An 18,787-nucleotide genomic window follows, 5' to 3' on the forward strand; every position below is an offset into this window, starting at 1 on the left:
CAGCTTGAAGTATTTTTTTTATAATAATAGCCAACAGACCAATGCATTTTGGATCTCCCTTTCATTCTGTAGCAGCCTCATGGTAACCATTAATCAACTTTTTTGACTCTATGACTTTGATGCTTTGAACTAATTTATGCTCATAGACAAAGAGCTATTTATTTTATTCTTCTTATTTCAAAGAGATGACTTTATTGTTCTAGTGGCATAGCAGCTATGACATTTGTATTTCTGTTTGGCTTACTTCACTTAGGATAATGTGTTCAAGGTTCAGTGTGTTCAAGCACATATCAGGATTTTCTGCTTTTTAAAAGCTGAATAGTACTCTGTTGTGTGTATCCCACATTTTGTCAATCCATTCATCCATTGAAGGAGTTGTTTCTAACTCTTGTATATTGTAATAATACTATTGTAAATACTGGAGTATAAATATCTGTTTGGATCCATGATTTCAATTTTTTTACTGATTTTATTTGTTCAAAATGGAGCATTTGGAGAAACAATCACTTCTCTCAGTGTTTGCAGACTGACTTTGTGCCAAAGAATATCTTCACCAATTAGTTGAGTATGATTAAATTATTCTTGGATCTGTCATGAGCACTCATCTTGCCTGGACCTGTGGCTTTTTAAAGTCTCCCATAGGGAGAACTAATTTCAAATCTTGTCACTTCCCAGATTTTCACCTCAGCTTCTCCTCCAGGTCTTAGATGGTTATCATAAGTCTCCACCTGTAATGTGGATTTGTAGTTTTTCTGCAGCTTTCCAGAGTAGAATTCTTGGCTGAGACCCTAGGCAAGTTAGAGGCCTATCCAGGATACAGCACTGCATATGAAGTCCATTCAACTCCCTCTGCTCCAAAGGAGGGTTTGGGCACTGAACTGCTACATTTTCCATAGCATGACTGTACTTCACTGGGGAGCAGGAGGACCAACGGCCAATTTCCTGCTACTTTAACTGTGGGATTTTCCTGACTGAACATTCACTTGATTGCTTTAGATCTTTGACTATTTTTGGAGCTTCTATAAAATTATTTTGGTCATTTTCTGGTTGGTTTTAGATCTCCCAGGGGAAAACACAAGCTAGAAGCTTCCTAGTTGGCCATTTTGACCTCCCTGTTCTTGCCTTCCTCAAGCCAGCCTCCTCACAAGGGCCATAGTGACACTTTTCATGTAAGCTGTTCCATCTGTCCCTCTTTTGTCTTTGTCAAGCTAATTCCAACTGACAAATGGGATGTTAGAGTTGGAAGAATGATTAGAGACTCACTCTATTTCACAGATGAAAAAATGTGACCAGAGTGTGAAAGTGATTTATCCCCAAACACATTAGGTAGTTTAGAACAAAGATTCCATCCTTCCCCTTACCACTGTCCACAGGTTTTCTCCAGAACTTTCTGCTCTGCTTCGAAGATGTTTCCAATTTAAAGAGCCTGCATCTGTCTTCTTTATTATCCATTACAATGTTACAAACAGAGAATTTTAAACTTGCTTATGAGTTTAGCCCTTTGACTTGCAAAGACTTCTCTGGGGGTGATTCTTGCTTTAAGCACATAGCCACATGCCACATGATGAATTTGTTAGATGTACCCTGAGTGTCATAAATAAACTCAGCAACATTCCAGGATTTTAGTTGTCCTCCTTTTTGGTTATTTGTACACTGGTCTTGATGTCCACAGCAGGAGGAAACCTGAAGGCACTGAACTGTGGATTCAGAGACTGAAATGCTAGTGTAGCATCAGAAAGAAATGGTGCCTTAACTGCTTCACTTGAACACATGAGGACGGAGCTGTGGTCCAATGGGAGAGCTCTTCCTGGAGCCTTTGGAGTTGAGAAGACTGCCTACTAAGGAAACCCAGTATAGTAAGAGGCTTCTACAGCTGTAAGACAACTATAGATTCAGGGTCCTTACATTACAGAAGAGGAACCGAATCCTATAAAAATGAAGTATTATGCACCATGGGGTAAAAGATAAAATTTGTGTTTGAGACCACACCTGAGTGCCAGTTCTGCTTCTTACCAGCTCTGTTGCCCTAGGCAAGTTACTGGAGTGAGTGATTCTCACTTTCTCCTTTATGAAAGTGGGGTTAACGCTCTGTGCCCTGAAGGGCTGCTGTAGGTTATAAATAATGTAGAATACTGTCTGGGATATCTGCTATAGAGCACACGCTTGTGGAATGTTGATGCTCTTCATCTTTCCCTTTTAACTTGTGGCTCTTCTTTGTGTTCCAACAGGCTCTTTTTCTTTGGGTCTTCAGTTAAATTATGTTGGTAAATGCTGTAAGAAAAAATGGAAGATAAGAATTAATTTCCAAGCCCGAGGTTTAGAGCTGGTTTATTTTAGTGCACTGAGGATCATTTCTTTTCTTCTTCCTACACATATATATTTCAAATAAATAACTTCATTTTTGCAGAAGCATGGTGGCTACTTTTCACTCTTCAAGGATAGCTATTTAAAAAATTTCCTCAAACAAGAAACACCAGTGATTTCTGGGCTCTATTCCTACTGGCCGGTCTACCCTAGAAAGAATTTAGTTCTTTTCCAAGTCCAATTCTGGTTCTTTGCAGGACTCTTAGCTAAGGAATTTCCTTTGGAGTCATTTTTGGACTTGCTTGTGTACTACCACATGTAGGAGGGAAATGAAATCCGTCTGTTGTGTGACTTTTGTGACAGGATCTTGTGAAGGTGGATGGGTGCACGGTAGTGGTGCACAAATCTCATTGGCCCAGGAATCAAGCAATCTGGGTTTTAGTCCTGGTTTAACAACTGTCTGGGCTTCTGGCCTTAGGTGACATGGGATTTCTGCTGCCTGAAATCCCAGTTCCCCTGCTGGTAAAGTGAAGCAAGTAAGGTGGAAGGACCTGTTTTTGACTGGTTGTCCCTGCTTCCTAGCCTTCTTTGCTATTGGGAATTTCTGGTCCTACTCCTTATTTTGTCCTTTTCTGAAACATTCATAACATTTTCCCTTACTATATGGTTGTAAGCTTTAATCAGTCTTACACTCTCATTTTTCTTGAAAGATTCTCAAGCTTTTTAAAGGCTGTTGCTTTTGAAGACATAGCCATATACAAAGACTTTGTTGGTAGTGATAGAATTTCAGCCTGTATCTTATTCTCTCCTTTCTAAAACAAGCCCCATAGCTCTTTAACCCTGCCTTAACATGATCATGGTGGTATTTTGAGCTGTAATAATGTAGTTCCTGTTTTCAAGATTCATTCATTCAGCAAAGTATTTATTGAGTGCATATTATATGCAAGGCATTGCTCCAGACATGGAAGATGTAACTGCAAACAGACTAAATTATACCCATTGAAGATAGTAAAGGGAACAGACAGTAAACAATGTTAGAGTGTTTAGCAGTGAAGAGAAGAATAAAATAGGCAAGGGGGGATAAAGCACTAGGAGTAGAATTACAACTTTGATTGGATAGCTATGGAGGATTTCAGTAAAAAGATGATGTCAATAAAATGAGAGTCATTGGTATTCAGGTGATTGTAAACATCATGAGGCTAGATGAGGTTACTCAGAGAATATGGGAAGATAGAAAGAAGGCCCAAATACAAAATCCTGGGGCTTTCTATGCATCTTTGAAAAAACAGGGAGAAACCAACAGAGTCAAACTGCAGAAACTGAGGTACAGATGGTATATTTAATTGAGATTTCCAAGCCCAGGAGGCAAAGGGAAGACTGGAACTCAGATCTCCACAGTTAGGATTCAGAGCTCCTTTTACTAGCCCAAGATACCTTCTCTTTCATGACACCAGCTCACCTCTTGGGTTGGAATTCTGCTTGTGTTCTTTGCTTGGTGTGTTTCTTTTTAAAAGTCTGAACAGGATGTAGATTTTCATCTGTATTTTTCCAGTGTGTTTGAACTATTTCTTAACTTTAAAACGAAATAAAATAAAAAGACTTAGTGGGAACAGTGCCAACACCGAATGCACTGGACGTGCAAACTCAAATCAAAAGATAGTGTTGTCAGAGTTGCTTAAAGGAAGGAGTCCACTGTCTTGGATCCAGTGGCAGTGCATGGCCATGTGTGGGCACTTAATGGGCCTGAATTAAATAAGCCACATCTTCCTATAATGTCATAGAAAAAATAGTTCAAGGGAAGTTAAGAGTCCTTACTTTCAAAACAGGCCAGCATATTGTGAGATCTTGATCTTGGCATGTATCTTCATTGTACACTTAGAATTCCCAGGACTGGCTAGGCTGGTCTGTTGGTATGATCTGCAGTTTCATAACTTCTGTACTAGTCCCCCTCTCCTGTGATGGTTAGTTTGTGAACTTGATTGTAATGAGAATCACTGAGGGTATTAGTAAAGCACACTTCTAGATATGACTGGGTGGTTCATGGACATAAGACTTTGGGATATTTCTGGTCCCTGATTACTTCTTTTCTGTCACTGTGCCCCTGAATTTGGCTTCTTAGCCATCATGAAATGAACAGCTTTGCTCCCTCATGACCTTCCATCATGATTGTTCCTGCCTCTGGGCCAGCCCATCACAGATTGAAATCTCTGAATTTGTAAGCAAAAATAAACCTATCCTTTAAGTTGTGATTCTTTTTGTTCAGCAATGGAAAAGCTGAAAATACAGAAAATTGGAATCAAGAAGTAGGATTGTTGTTGTAACTACACCTAGTCATGTTGTCCAGAAGACTTTGAAACTGTTTTTGAGGAGGTGTTTGGAAATGTCTGGAGATGCAGGCTAGAGAAACCCTGGAATGCTCGAGAAGAATCTCAGGGGTGATTCTGCTTGCAGTTCAAAAGACTGGAATGCTGATAGGAATGGAGATATTAAAAGCCGGGCTAAAGAAAGTTTAGTACGGAATGGGGACCCTGTTTGGGTTTAGATAGAGGCCATTCATGTTTTTCTCTGTGAAAAATGTTGTCTACATTTTGTCTGTGTCCTAGACTTTATAAGAGGCTGAATTTTAGGATGGTGAATAATTAACTAGGTAGATAATGTTTTAAGACATCCCGACATTAAGGCTGTGCTATGGGTACTAATTGCTTATTTAGCCTGACTTACAGTGATACTAGGGAAGACCTTATCAGTAAGACTTCACCCATTTAGGATCCAAAGATACACAAACATAATCCTTTTATTTGAAAACAGAGCCCTTGGGAAGGGCCACTTGAGGAATTTTCTTTTCATTCTGCTCAACCATGCAGGTATTCAGAGGATAATATAGCCATGGTCAAGGGACTTAGCTACTTTTTGAGCTGGTGGTAGACCTTCACCTCATCTGTGTAATGCTAGTTATTCAGACATAAAGAAATTAAGAGCTGTAGGGTCATGAAAGCTTCCTTCCAGATTTCAAAAGAAGGTCTGAAAAGCCAGGTAATGTTCCCCTGAGAGACAGTATGTGAAGCTATGGCTATGAAGTCAAGGTGCAGTAGAGACATGTCATGGTTTATGTTGGTGGGCCCCAGACCTTATGCACTTGATTAGTTTGTGATTGGTTCATTGTCTAGCACTTGGATTGGGAGTGTGAGTGCTACCTTGGCCTAGGGGTCGAGCCAGGATGTAACATAATGGCAGGAAGAAGGTGTGTGTCTCTCTTGCAGGTTTCTGCTTGCTGTTTGTAGCTGCCATAAACTGCGGCCCTGCCATGCCACCCTGCCTTGGAGCCACCTGAGTATGGACTGAAACTTCCAAAAAATGTAAGAAATAAACCTTTCCTTTCCCAGCTTTGGGCATCAGGTATTTTGTCTTAGAGATGAGAAGACTCTAGCAAGTTGGAGATGCCAGAAACATGGAATGCCTGAAAAGGAAAGCTTCAGACCATGAGCAAAACCAGTCTAAGAAAGAGTTTGTGTGGGATGCAACCAGCAAGGCTATAGTGTGGGGCCACACAAGCCCTTGGGAACTCATGTCTCACCACCATCTGTCATAGACGCTGGGCTTGTAGACATAGGACTCAATGTTTGTCATACTGAGTTCTAGCCTTGCTTTTTTGTATTTTTCTACCATGCTATTCCTTCCTTTTGGAATGGTAGTGGTTGCCCTGTGCCATTGTGTTTTAGGATTAAGTTACTTGCTTTTTCAATTTTACAGAGACTCACAGATAAGAGTTCGGCCTAGACTTTTGAGCAATGCTGGAACTGTTGAGAGTTTGGGGGAAGGCATATTTGTTTTTGATTGAATGCAGCATAGTTGTATCATATGAGGTAGAATTAGTAACTTGTTATTATATTTATTTGGAGATTAAATGTGTGTTAAAGAGAGGTGTTAGGAGTTAAATTGACAAGGAGTAGGGTGTGCTAAGCTTAAATGTCAACCTGACTGGTTTGAAATTATTGAGGAGATTAATAAAGCACACTTCTGGGTGTGTCTGGGTAGGTCACAGAGATGTGACCTTGGTGCCTATGAATAGAGCTGGTCCTTGACTCCTTTCTCCCTGGCACTATTTCCCTGTGCTGGCTTCCTGGCCACCATGAACTTATCAACTTTTTTCTACCATAGTTATTCTTGGCTTGCAGCCAGCCAACCACAGACTGAAACAGCGAGCCAAAATAAACCTGTCCTCCTTTAAGCCATGGGTGTCAGATATTTTTTCTCAGCAACATGAAAACCAACTACTATACATGGCTACGACAAAATACCTGACACAGGATACTTATGAAGTAAAGAGAGGTTTATTTTGGATATCAGTGTTGGAGATTCAAGGGCATGGTGCCTGAATTGGCCCAGGTCTGGTGAAAGTGGTGGATGGCAAAGGTGGGGAGCATGTATCACACTGAATTCTCTTTTTTTAAAAAATTTTATTTAAGGAGAAAAAAAAGCAGAGAAAGGGTACAAGTTATACAGATTTACAGAGAAAAAAAAATAAACAGTAGGAAATCACTAGTTAATGGATTACATATTGTCATCTTAGAAATAATTGTTCAAGTCACAAAATTAAAGCTTGTAAAGTGGACATTCCAACAATGATACTGCAAACAGTTCTGTTCAATGATCTAATAAAACTCAGTGATATCATTTTCTATCTTATACACTTAAATATACATGCAGTTATATAGTTTAGAGCACTTTCTTTTCCTCTCTTTTGTACAATGACTATTACACCTTTTGGGTTTCATTGCTCCCCCGGTTCTTATTATTTTTTTGGAAGAGAGTAAAACCAAATGTGACATAACAGAACAGAGTTGGTCAAATCAAAAGGGTGGACATAATAGATAATGTAAAAACATAATACAAGGTGATCAACAATGGTTACCATAAAGCCTCCAGCTATCTCTAATAGAATTGCCTATATCATTAGTTATAATAAAATTGAACAAAACAGTAAAGAACAAAACCGACAAAACCAAAACATTGGAGACATTGTAGGTCTTCAAAAGTAGATAAAAGTCAACGAGAATGGGCGTCATAATGAATCTCATTATCTTCACAGCTGTTGCCTAAATTTTCGAACCTGATACTATCCAGCAAAACAGAATAGGGGAACATCAGTCAAAAACAAGATGGTGAGAGTAATACAGGGCTTTAAATCGAGATAATGGAAAGTCAAAGTGGGTTACTATAATATATCCTGCTATTTTTATTTTTCCCTTAATTAAAAGGATAAAAATAAAAAAGTAAATAATGGAGTGGAGATTGAGATAAAAGAGGGCATAACAGCAAAACAGCGCAGATCAAAACATAACCATTTAAGCAGAATAGTGTTTCACCACCAGATAATCCTGACATAAAAGTAGTTACCATATTGTCTCTTTCCTTGAACTCCTTGAGTACAACTTCGTATACTGTAGCATTAAATATATCAAAACAATGTAAAACCATTTAAGAGAATGACAGCATTACAGAGTATTTAGAATCGACTAACAGAAAATGAACAATGGTTTCTGTATAATCTCCTTGTCTTTAAAAGGTTTTTGCTTATACCATCGTACATAATAAAATCCAATAAGATACAACCTGTTTACACCAATGGAGACAGAAGAACAAAAGCTTGATGAGACTTCAAAACAAGATGATACTAAATCAGTATTACCTATTTATGAGTATGCCTCATTTCTGTTGAGCTCTTTTTCTGTCAGTAGCTGTCAGTTTGTCTTCTTCATTTTGTTCTCTGCTCCATTCGTTGTGGCCTCCCCGCCACTATTTCTGGATTCTTTGCATTTTTCTTTTTTTAGAATATCCTGCAATACTCTCTGTAGAGTTGAATTGGTGGTTGCAAATTCCCCCAGTTCCTCTTTATCCTGGAAGCACCTTGTTTTTCCATCAATTTCCAGGGACAGTTGTGCAGGATATTTCAATCTTGGCTGGAGATTATTATCTTTCAAAGCTTGAATTATTTCCCCCGACACTCTTTGTGATTTGATGGTTTGTGCCGAGAAATCTGCTGTAATTCTGATGGGTGTTCCCTTGTAAGTTTCTTGTCTCTGACAGCTTTTAATATTCTGTTCTTGTATTGAATTTCTGGAATTTTTATTATTATATGCCTGGGTGTTGCTCTGTTTGGGTTGTAGGTAGCTGGGGTCCTGTATGCCTCATACATCTGAGTATCTTTACCTTTTGCTAAATTAGGAAAATTCTCCTGGATTATTTCTGTGAGTAGCTTTTGTAGTTCACTTGTTTGTGTCCCTACTTCTTCTTTTATGTTCTTAATCCTTAAGTTATGGATCCTCTTATCATCTTCTTGTCTTTGTATTATTGCTGTTTGTTTCTTTGTTATTTTTAAGAAGTTTTTCATTTCATTCTCCCATATTACAAATCTGCCCTCCAGTTCAGATAGTCTGTCCTTAGTTTCTTTCAAGCTGTTATGTCAGTTTTCGATAGACTTCTTAGTTTCTTGGTAGTCCCTTTGAACCTGCTTCACGTATTCTATGCTTTCTCTGTTTTCTCCATCAAACATTTCTCCCCTCTTTTTCTGTTCTTCCATTCTACCATCTGTTTTTTCTTGGGTGGTGCTTAGCATTTCTCTAACTATTCTGCATACTTCTAGCTTCAGGTCATTGATAACTTTACTCCTGAACTGATCTATGAGGCTCTCTATATGGTGCTTTATGTCTATTGGTGCGGTGTCCGCTATTACCTGTTTCTCAGAATTGGGGGCTGAGGAGCCTTTCTTGTTGCTGCCTCTTCCCATATTCTCTGTTCCTTATATATACAAGCTTATATAGGAGGACCAGCTTCTCTTCCTGTCAGCCACAGCCTGATCGAATTGCGCTGGCTAGGTGTTCCCACCCACCGCAGCACACCAGGAAGTTCCAGACCAGGCAGCCTACACGGGGCCCACCCATCCCGGCCACCGTCAGGCTCTGGGATCTGGGTTGGGCTAGCCTACTGGGTCTGCCAGCAGCGTCACATAGGCTAGGCACTTCTCACCAATCCCGCCTGAGAGGGGGATGTGTGGCTGAAGTCGCCACCGCGCCCTGCTTGCACAGGACTGCCCGGGCCCAGAATGTCCTCCACTGGAGTCAAACTGTGGTAGAGTGTCAGTTTCTATCACTCACCTCACCACAAGTCAGTGCATGCCTCCCTGCCTGTCCTGTTTTCGACTCCGTTCGCAGATTCCCATTCTCAGAGCTTCCGTGCGTCTCTCTCCTTGTCGAGTCGATGTAGACGGCAGCCACCGTGTGGCGGGAAACCCAAATCGCGGCTTCCAGTGGCGTGGGCTCCAGCCTCCACACTGAGGCTTTTTTGTTCCTGTTTTAGCACCAGGACTGCATTCTAAGTTGGTTTCTCTCAGCCCAGTTCATTCCTGAATCAGCAGAGCATATCTCCACCTGCTTATGTCTCCTTACTCCGCACCCTTCCTGACTTCTGAGCTGAGCCTTTCAGAGAGCCTCCGTAGTAGCTGTTATCTGTCCGCCATGTTCTCCCAGAAGTTGAATTCTCACATGTTGAGCTGGAAAACAGACAGAGATGGAGAGGAGGGATGGGATCCTGCAGTCCCTTTTAGGGGCAGGCCCTCAATTACCTAATGATCTTCCATGAGACCCAAGTCTCTAAAGTTCCCATTACCCCCTGAGTTTGCTACCCTGGGGACCACACCCTTGACATATGGACCTTTAGGAGACACTACCCATGCTCAAATCACAACAACCTCTTACTTTATAGGGGCCTCTGCTGGGCCTAGCAGCTGTTGGCAGGGGCGATGTGCTCCCACCCAGAATGATCTAGTTTCCATTCAGCACGCCAGCTCCAGGCAATGCCCTGGTTTGACACACCTTCCTTTTGTCGTGACACTGCTTTTTCCTAATACCCATTTCTCTGTGGGGACTCCCTTGGAGGCTTTTATGATTTGTCTAAATGTTGAAATAGCCTTGGCTCTTTTTCTGTGTGATCAGAAGCTCATTGCTGGGAATTGGGCTTGTGTTTATGCATCCCAAAGACATTTTCTTGATCTGTCTGGAAAAAGAAAAGGCCAATGTGTACCAGATGCAAGAAAGCATTGCAGAGGGCCTGTTTGTTTCCTCCTTTCAAGTTCATAGTACTCTATGTTTCCTTTCTAGAGGCAACAACTGATGCCAGCAGAGCAAAGAAGTATCAAGGACCTGGCAAAGTTATCCTTTTGTGTTTTGTTACTTTCCATTTCTTCTCTTCTTCAAATCCTCTCTGAAGTGTTCACAGACTCTGGGAATCTGGTGGCTTCTTTATATGCAATCCTATGTTCTCAGAGCCCCTAGAAGCACTTTGTTCTGTTCTCCACATGCCTGCCTCATTCAGGACCATTAGGTTTCCTGACTGGTGTCTTTTAACCATCTGAATCTCCTAGAGTTCACTCTCTGAATTAAGATCTTACTGGAAAGGTAAAGGTGATACCATCTTGTCTTGGTTAAAAAATAAAACACCCACAAAGTCTCAATTCTTTTCCTATTCTGTAAACCAAGCAGAGTAGCAGGGATTTCCTGACTTTTCACTTACAGATTACCTCCAGTGCTGTGGTGTCCTTTCACCCAACACATCTGTCTCTCAAAGGACACTGTTACTCAGTGCCCATGCCTTGAACAGGGTGGCTTCATATCCTCTTTTTTCATATACTATTCCTCAGTTTTTGGAATGTTCTCCTCCTTTAGTTTACCATTGCAGAAGAAGAGTATTGTTCTTTTCAGGAAAACACTAATGTAGAAATGTCTTAGCAATGATTTTTTTTACTGAGACTCACAAAAAAGTTCTGGATCATGAGCTGGAACATCTGGCCATTTGTTCCATCTCTTACCAGATGACTCATCTCAGTCAGAGATTGAGTCTGGGAAATAGAAGCTCCGATCATTCTTCAGGGGTCATGTACTGGCAGGAGAGCTCAGAACAGTGGTTCTCACGCTGGATGCACATTAGTATCACCTAGAGTATCTTCTAAAGACCATAATGCTCTGGCCTTATCAGAGTAGTCATATTCAAATCTCTGAGGGGAGGGACCCTCGTGTTGGAACTCAGTGCTTGTTGACAAATACTGGTGAAGAAGTTCAAGGACTGGACTTTAGATTTCATCAGAAGCAGTTTTCAAATCCAGCTGAGAGATCTTGGGTCAGATTTTTTAAGAGACACTTATTTTTAGAATAGTTTTAGATTTATAAAAAATAGTGAGGATTGTATAGAAATTTCCAATGTATACGACACCAGTCTTACCTTTTGGCATCTTACATTAGTATGGTACATTAGTCAAAATTAATAAACAAATACTGATACATTATCACTCCCTAAAGTCCATATTTTATTTGGATTTCTTTGTTTTTATCTAACTTTTTCGTTGTTGTTGTTCTAGGATTCTAGGCATGATGTCACATTAGATTTGCTTGTTATGTCCCCAGTATTAATGTCATAGGGTTGCTGTAACCAAACAGCTCAAGTTGGGTGTCTTAAAGCAACAGAGATTCTTGCAAGCAGGCAGTCGTGAGTTCGATCCTCGGTACCGATAAAAACGAAAAAGACAAAACAAAACAAAACAACAACAACAAAAAACAAAAAAAACCCCCAAAACCACAGAAATTTTAATACTCTACAATTGTGAGGGCTAAGAAGTCTGGATTCCAGCAGTTCCTTCTGACACCAGCAGGAAAAGCCTTTTTTGCTGTCTTGAGCTTCCTTTGGTTTGCTGACAGCCTTGGCGTTCCTCGGATCACTCTCTCTATGTGTGTTACATGGTGTTCTTTCATGTGTTTTTGTCTCTGTGTCTCTTCTATTCTTATGAGGACACTATTCTAATTGGGTTAAAGACTCGCCCTGCTCTATAATGACTTCTCAGTTAATTACAAACTCATTTGGGATTAGGAATTCAGCTTGTTTTTTGAGGAGGACAAAACTTAATCCAATATAGGCTTCTTTTGGCTATGACAATTTCTTAAAATATTTTTGTTTTTGATGGCTGTCACAGTTTTGAGAAGTGGTAGTCACGTGGCTTGTAGAGCGTTTCTCAAATGCAGTTTGCCTGATGTGTTTCTCATGATTAGGTTGGGATTATTAAAGTGGGGGAGAAGGAATACAGGTGTGCAGAACTATTTTGGGTGCACAACATCAAGGTCACGCAGTATCAATATCCCTTATCACTGTTCCTAGTCTCGTTGTCCACCTGGCTGAAGCAGTGTGTGTCAGATTTCTTCACTGTAGAGCTGCCATCTTCCTCCTTTCCATATTATACTCTTTAGAAAGTGGTCACGGGGTGCTGTCAACACCAAAGGAATTGGGGAGTTATGCTCCATCTCCCTGAGGCCAGAATAGTCACAGAAATTACTTCTCATTGTTCTCTGTGGGAGATGTGTCCATCTTCACAACTTATGCATTCATTTGCATCAGTATGTACTAATGGATGTTTATTTTATAATTTGAGTTATTATTCAATGCTATTTTATGTGTTTTGTTGCTGAAATTTTCCAACTTTGGCCATTAGAGCTCATTTAGTCGGGTCTTGTGTCCTTTTCATATACTCCCACTATCAAGAGGTTCTTTGATTATTTCTTTACTTTCTGGCACTATAAGATGCTCCAGGCTCCTCTTGTGTGTTTCTTGCTGTAGTCTTAGAATCAATCATTTTTTTTGGAAGGGGCCCAAGATACTTTCATTGGAGAATGATATTAGAAACCAGGGTCTTGTGTGCTCATTCTGAATCTTGTTGGGTGCCATTTTTATTTTACTTTATTTCAGTAAAGTGGAGATACTAATTGTACTTTCATCACAGGTTATTGTCAGGCTTAAGTTAGAGAATGTGAGTAAGAGCTTTCCTAACCAGTTAGTAAATGCTTAAAAATGTGATCATTTTCTATAGAGCTTTTTAAACTTGGGCAAAGTTGACAATTTTCCTAAATATTTCCTTATCTGGTAGATCATCTGATTCAACAGTCTCAGACAGAAGGGGGAAAGATCACGCTGCCATGGTAGAGACAGTAAAATTAAGAGGATAAAGGAGTCAACCTACATTACACTGTAACCAAAGTCTTACTTTCCAGCCCCATTCTAGCTGAGACTGGTGACACTCCTGCATGTGAGTGGTTTGAAGTTTCACTCCTTGACTCTCACCTAACTTTTGCTTGAAGGACTTTGTAGTGGTCCTGTGTCTTTGAGTTATCCATCTCCAAAACCATGAACAAGATTAACTCATGACACAAGGAGTATCTATACACTCACCCCACACAGGCCAGAGCAGACGGGGTGCCACATTTTCTGAACCAAACATTGAATATATACATGATCTGGAAATATTTTTTATTCAAACATGGGTAGCATTCAAGAAATCCAATTTGGGTGCTGAAAACATTGGCATTATGGATTATTTGGACTATTGAAAAATAATAATAGTACAGTGCATTTAAGCATAATAGACCCCAAAAACCCAAGACAAGCTTTTGTATCTATAATGTAAACATCCCATCATTATCTCTCTTTTCATAATACAGTGATCCTAATCAAATAGAACAGAACTTTGAAACATGAAAGCAACTCATGAGAATCATCATTGCATGCAAAAACATATAAACCAAACAACGATCCTTGACTCATTGCAGATGTTTATTAGAAGAAATCTGTAACTTCCCATAAGAACAGCTTCTGTCGCTAATGAAATCCAGGCACAACCATTATTGCTAATAACAGGATTCACAGTATGAAATTATGGCTCTCATGATACAAACTATACTCTAAGGAGGTAAATTCTGATTGCATTGAAGCAAACTCTGGCTAAGAGCAGCACATTTTAAAGTTGGAAAGGGCAGCATTTGGAGGTAGTGAACTTCTCATTACCAGAGGCATCCAGGAGGGCATAGAGGTAGACAAGCCAACCAAACAGACACTTCTGCTTGTGCAACCCTGAGAGATCTGGGTAGAGCAGGAGATTCCTGCCTAACAAATGCTTGTAGATCAAGGACAGGTGAGGGTCCTTGGCCCGTTCAGTCACTTTCTCAGTCTGTATGATACTGCAACTGGGGAAAAGCAGGACACACTGAGTCCAACCAGAACTCAGTATCTGTGTACAAATTATGAGGCTGCTTCCAGTCCCAATTAGTAGTCTAAAATTGCAGAGGCTAATGTTCTAGACTTGTAGGAGAAAGCCTCTTTCAGATGTTTATTCTAATCCCAGAGCACCTGTCTCCTGAATATGCCATTTTCATTGGAAGAGCTGGTGTAATTTGAGGAAACTTAAAGTGACATTTACTCTTGCTCTCCCTCCATCTGGAAGCCTGTCTCTGTCTCATCTGTGGCAATGCCCACCGTGAGCAAACATATCTCTTCCGGGAAACCTTTCTGGTGTTGCCTTCCCCAACAGCTCCACGCCAGAATGGCCTTTCTTTGACCTCCATGCCTCTTCAAAACAAAGCACTGGGTAGTGTCCATTCCCATGCAGCAGTCTCTCAGATACTGCTCACAGCTCCTTCTAGGAGCTCCTGGAAGGCATGGGTCACACTCTGCTCATCACAGTAGCCCAGTAGCAGCAGTCAGCCTAGCCTAGAACTGGGGGTGGAGCCAGGAAGTGCAAAATGGGAAGGTACAGAGTCTTGGACTGCCTCGTGAGCAGCCTCAGAACTCTGTGTCACAATTCTTTGGTGTTTAAAATAGAGCACCGCTTGTTTAGTAAATATTTGATGAAGTTGGACCTCCTTGTCATCTCTCTGCGGGACACACAGAGTTAGACTTTCTCCTAGGACTGGGTCGGGCTGCGAATTGCGGTCTCCAGGTGTTTGGCACAGCGTCTAATACCTACAGCTCTCAGTTCCTGTTGTTGTTCCCTTTCAGTAACACACTCAGAACAACCTAGAAACTGCAGTGCTAAGGTCTTCCAAGAAAAGAAATTCTGATAGAAAAGAAGACAGGGACTTGGGGCTTCTGATCCCTTGAAATCTTCCAGAGCTCTGGAGGGGGTAAGGTCTCTAGAAAGCTCCCTGAGGAAGAAAGTGTTCTTGGGTGGCAGAGGCACACTGCTTGGGCTAGGACTCAGGAAAGAAATTCTGCTTGAGAATAAGGAAAGACCCACAGGCTTCATGTTGCCTGGAATGGGTCCTTCAGGACCAGGTTGAGGTGGACGGGGTGAGCGTATATTGCAGGAGCAGAAGCCACATTTTGTTTGCTTCAAAGCTTTTTTGAACCTAATAAAATTTTTGCCTTAGGGTTACTTTAGTTTTAACTCACGTCAGGGAAAATAAGGCTTTGTTAGATCTGGGATTGTCAGAGCTGGTAGGACCCTTCAGGATGAGCTAAAAGAACTTTCATGGGGCCCCATGGCAAGCTGGGGACGGAGCTGGTCCAGGTGTTATTCCCAATCCCCTATCTCTGTCCCCAGTCACCCTTACAATTTGGTGCCTACGTAAATTGCATAGCTATACTGCTGTGGGCCGTGCCACAGGACCAAGAGCCTTATGTGTTTTATCTTTTTGTGGAGGGAGGGCTGGATCAAGGTTGATAGAGATACACGTGGGGGGAAAAAGCCCTAGGGCATGAGAGGACATGTAAAGTTGGTCAGAGTGGGGCCAGTCATCCTTAGGAGTTGGTAAGAGAACTTCGCTATCTGCTTCATCATATTTACTGAACTCGTAGTTAGGCCATTCACATGCTTAAGTGCGTTGTATGTATTAATTCGTTTCATCCTCATCAGGCTTTGAAGAGGTAGGTCAGCTGTGCCCTTTGCACCTTGGGGACAAACAATCAGGTTCAAAAAGTGACATCTGGGCTGAGGACTTCGCTCAGTGTCATAAGTGCCTGCAGCACGAGGTCATGAGATCGATCCCTGGTATCAAAAAAGAAAAAAAAGGTGACGTCAGCTGTCCAGCATCACAAAGATCCTAAGGAACAGAGTGTGGACTTGGCCTTGGCTTCTAACTGCTGTCACAGACGCTCCGTAGCAGTATTGCTCAGTGGTAGGCGGGATGAATGGCAGGGTATGTGGCAGGGCGCTCAGTTCTTCACCCCGGTGACATTCTGGATCCAGCCTTTGTGGTGGTAGATGTAGGAATACACTCCGTAGTGGTCCTTCAGCCCACAGCCCTGGCCCCAGGACACAGTGCCCACCAGGTACCACCGGCCCCTCTCTGTATCCAAGGTCACCATCGGGCCTCCGGAGTCGCCTGCGCAGGCGTCCTTCCCCCCTAGATGAAAAGAAGAGGAGATGAAAGAGCTCCCTTCCCCAGCCCAAACCTAAGGGTTCTCCCTCTCCAAGTCTGACTTGTAGTTCCAACACCAGACACTAGAGGGCGGGGCAGACCGTGTGACCCAAATCTGGGCTGAGTCTGGGAGCCCTGGGCCTCTCCAGAGCTCAGATTTAAGAAAGTGCTGGTTTTTGCAAAGGATTGGTGGAAATTCTCAGCAGTCCTCTCTCTGATGCATCGTCTCCAATGGAATCTGTCTTCTGCAATCTGACCACCACCCCTCCAGCAGCCCGCCAGTCTTTTCCTGCTGGCTACTCCCCACCCCAGGTCTCACCCAGGGCTGACATTCTGTGTCAGCTTCGTGACGCACCTTCCTTCTCCCCAGCACAGATCATGTCCTCAGTCACTTTCTTCTTCAACGGGACATAAGCCTCCTTGCAGGTGTGGTGATCAACAAGTGGAATTTCAATCTGCGGCACAACACTATCATTAGTCCACAGAGCCCTGCTCTTCTGAGGCCTGGAGCTGGCCAGGATCTGTCTGAGACTTGGGCTCAGAAACTGCTCTGTGGTACAGGTGAAGGAAAAGCTGAACGGACAACCAGGAGAACCATAAATGTTACAGTTTCTGTTATGAACTTCTTGTGCAACCTTGGACCAGTAACTTGCAAGGGACAGGTAACTCTGGGATTGTTCTCTCATCTGCAAAATGGGGATAATACTACACATGCCTACCACAGGCATCTTTTAAAATATGACAGTATGTATAAAAGCCAAGGTCAGTTTTCTTTCTCCCACCCTACCGTGGGACCTGAAGTTCTAGGGTCCACAGCATGTGGCTTAGTCACTGCTTATGAGATCTCTGAGACTCTGTTTCTTCACTGAAAAACAGAAGCCATAATATTTAGTGTTACTAATCACCTGGGGTTTTACAAAGAGGAAATGTAGGAGCTGGTGCTTTGTAAGTTACAAATACTGTATCAAACTGTATACTGGTAGGTTCTTTAGGGGTTCTCATTGCTTATTTGCAGCAAGCATTCACTTGTGTTGGTTTCTCTTGTTACAGGATGAGCTTCTAGACACTGAGACCTTATCTTGCTCATTCTGCCTTCCATAACTTGGACAATAGGAGGCACTCAGCAAATGCATGTGAACTATGATGATAAATTGCTGCCTAAAAGTAAGGGATTATGATTATTACTGTTCTCGATTTGACATGAGGATGAGAATTGGAATAAGTGCTTGGAATAAAAGGGAGCAGATGATTTTCATTCAGCCAAGAACCAAGAACTCACTGGACCCCGTGCCTCAAACATGCACCTTCTCCAGTGAGGAGGGACCAAAAGTCCCTCAGATTCTTTTTGGGCCATGGCTCCTTTGGAGAGGTAGGGAGAGGAACCACATGACAAGGATGTGCCCTGGAATTGTCAAAGCTCTGATTAACCTGCCTTCATTAGTCAAGTGTCATTTAAAGGGTCATATTTTGGGGAGGCCATCCTGAACTCCCAAGGTAAAATCAAATCCCTGCTGCATCTTGCACAGCTTCCTTTACTTCTTCCTCATCACCTTCATTCCATCCATAGCTACTGTTTAGGCCCAAGGAGACCAAGAATCACATCTGTCCTTTTATGCCCCTGCACTCCAGGTAGTACACAGGAGACACTAACCATTTGGACACTCACAGATGATCAGGTGAATGGGTGCTGGAAATCCAAAATTTTTACAGTGCATTAAAGTAATGTGTGTTGAAGGATTTAGAAATTGCCTGAAACCGTGGAACTTGGTGGTGTCAGAGCAAAACGGTTCTTTGAGAAGGTCTATAAATGCTTTTAACTTCACAGTTTGAGATTGTACACCCTGGCCTAGTGAGAACTTGCTTCAGATAACTCAGCAAAGCAGTAGAAACCAAGACTCTCAAACATGACTTCCTATGCTTAATTCAGCGTTCTTTACTTAAGTGACAGGAAAGTGAACTCCTACACGCAGCCAGTCAGGTTTGTTTCTGCAAGGACTGTAATTCTCAAGAACTGAATGGCTGAGAAGCCCTGCTCTTCTGAGACCTGGAGCTGGCCTGCATCTGCATGAGACTCGGGCTCAGAAACTGCTCTGTGGTACAGGGGAGGAAAAGCTGAATCGGGCATCACCGGGGAACCATGCCTGTTACAATTTCTGTTACGAACTTGCTATACAGCTTTGCACCAGCAACTTGCAAGGGACAAGTAACTCTGGGACTGTTTCCTCTCATCTGCAAAACGAAGACAACCATACTTG

At 41.9% G+C, this 18,787-nt stretch overlaps 1 protein-coding gene across 2 annotated transcripts in view; it reads right to left on the reverse strand.

Moving 5' to 3' along the window:
- Nucleotides 1-13,932: 13,932 nt before the first annotated feature.
- The window catches only part of Masp1 (MBL associated serine protease 1), a 66,338-nt gene continuing 61,483 nt past the window's right edge, over nucleotides 13,933-18,787 (reverse strand). Inside the window, exons 14-15 of one of the 2 annotated variants that reach the window (XM_063261219.1) lie at nucleotides 16,888-16,987; nucleotides 13,933-16,517 (exon numbers count right to left, since the gene is read on the reverse strand). In XM_063261219.1, the coding sequence (XP_063117289.1) occupies nucleotides 16,327-16,517; nucleotides 16,888-16,987 (291 nt within the window). In that variant the 3' untranslated portion in view covers nucleotides 13,933-16,326. Of the gene's footprint in view, nucleotides 16,518-16,855; nucleotides 16,988-18,787 lie in introns of those variants that run through there. The other variant, XM_063261220.1, reaches the window with a different exon arrangement.

This window comes from Cavia porcellus, unplaced genomic scaffold (assembly GCF_034190915.1).
Source record: "Cavia porcellus strain 051 isolate PalLab524CR breed Dunkin Hartley unplaced genomic scaffold, mCavPor4.1 scaffold_14, whole genome shotgun sequence".
Lineage (NCBI taxonomy): Eukaryota > Metazoa > Chordata > Mammalia > Rodentia > Caviidae > Cavia > Cavia porcellus.